The sequence below is a fragment of the Loa loa genome (assembly GCF_000183805.2).
Source record: "Loa loa unplaced genomic scaffold supercont3.409, whole genome shotgun sequence".
Lineage (NCBI taxonomy): Eukaryota > Metazoa > Nematoda > Chromadorea > Rhabditida > Onchocercidae > Loa > Loa loa.
The window spans coordinates 10054-11635 of record NW_018108589.1 but is presented as its reverse complement, the minus strand read 5'-3'; the positions used below and the strand labels follow the sequence as shown (position 1 = coordinate 11635).

Here is a 1582-nt window from a genome sequence, read left to right as displayed (position 1 = left end):
ATTATTATTATTATTATTATTATTATTATTATTATTATTATTATTATTATTATTATTATTATTATTATTATTATTATTATTATTATTATTATTATTATTATTATTATTATTATTATTATTATTATTATTATTATTATTATTATTATTATTATTATTTATTACTATTATTATCATTATCATTATTACTAATTATTATTATGTAATATTTACAGGGACAGGTAATGCAATAGTTAAAACACCGGCAAGTGCGCATACTGAACCAATAATACGTCCCAAATATGTATGCGGTGCCATGTCACCATAACCAACTGTTGTCATTGTCACTATCTGAAAAAAAAGAAAAAGTAGATTAATAAACAAATGTATCTCTTTCTATTTATATAATCATTAATTAATTTATTTTTCTTTTGTATTTTTTTTTGATATTTGTTTATTCATTTGTTTATTTATTTATTTTTTTGTCATATTTATTTATTTATTCACTTGCATAATAGAAATTAACTTTGTTCTAATCTTTTAATATCTTTAAATATTTTGTTTAAACATTTTTTTTTCATTTATTATTCATTCAGCAAAAAAAAAAAATTGTAAAAGAAAAGAAAAAAAGATTGAGTGATAAAATAAATCAAAAAAAAAATAAGAATAATAATAATAAAAAAAAAAAAAACGTTTCTTGACCAAATAACAATTTCTTTTTTTTTGTTTTTTTTTCCTGAAATAAATAATAAAACAAAAAAGTGAACAAATAAAAAAAAAACAAAAACAGAATATGTTTACTTACAGCCCACCATAAACCCAATGGAATACTTTGGAATTGATTTTCCGGATTTATTTCAATCCGTTCCGCATAATAAACTAATGATGCAAATAATACAATACCAAGAGCAAGGAAAAATACCAATAACATCAATTCTTTAGCACTTGCCCTGAAAAAATTGAAAAAAAAAAAAGAATAAAAAATTCGTTGTTTTTTTTTTTATTTATTCAAATATTTTATATAATTGTTTGAGAAAATGCTAATAATAATTTGTAAAACTAATTAAGCATTTTAATAGAATATGCACGTCTAAATGAATAATACCCGTTCATATTACTTGAAAATAACGAAAAAAAAAAACGACATCATTAAAATGTGTTATATGATTAATTATTATCAATAATAATTAAAAACCTGAAGGTATGCATGAGAATTTTGAGGCCACTAGAATGTTGGGTAAGTTTAAATAAACGCATAATTCGAATAATTGAAAAGAATTCGAGATCTGCTGTTGAACCATATGTTGTCATTAGTATATCCAAATAAAATGTTAGCGTTGCAATTAAATCTATTATATTCACCTGTGAATATTATTAATTAAAAAAAAAAAAGAAAAATCATATATATAAATATTTTTACTTATTAAAAATATTAATATGGTTATTCAAATTTTTACGATATTTGCTTTTAAATATTATTAATTAAAAAAGAAAGGAAAAAATATAGCTTAAAAATTTTCGATTTTTAGAATTAAAAAGAAAAAAAAAATTATTAAATTTGAATAAAAATATGAACATAATAACTTTACTTTATATTAATTAAAAA

The 1582-nt window shown here is 18.6% G+C and overlaps 1 protein-coding gene across 1 annotated transcript in view; it reads right to left on the bottom strand.

The window, feature by feature from the left end:
* The window catches only part of LOAG_15437 (voltage-gated potassium channel), a gene marked incomplete at both ends in the record, with an annotated part of 2677 nt that extends 1390 nt beyond the window's left edge, over window positions 1-1287 (bottom strand). The window contains 3 exons of the mRNA XM_020448938.1: window positions 211-327; window positions 782-926; window positions 1172-1287. Coding sequence (XP_020300948.1) covers window positions 211-327; window positions 782-926; window positions 1172-1287 — 378 coding nt within the window. The remainder of the gene's footprint in view (window positions 1-210; window positions 328-781; window positions 927-1171) is intronic.
* Window positions 1288-1582: the final 295 nt, after the last annotated feature.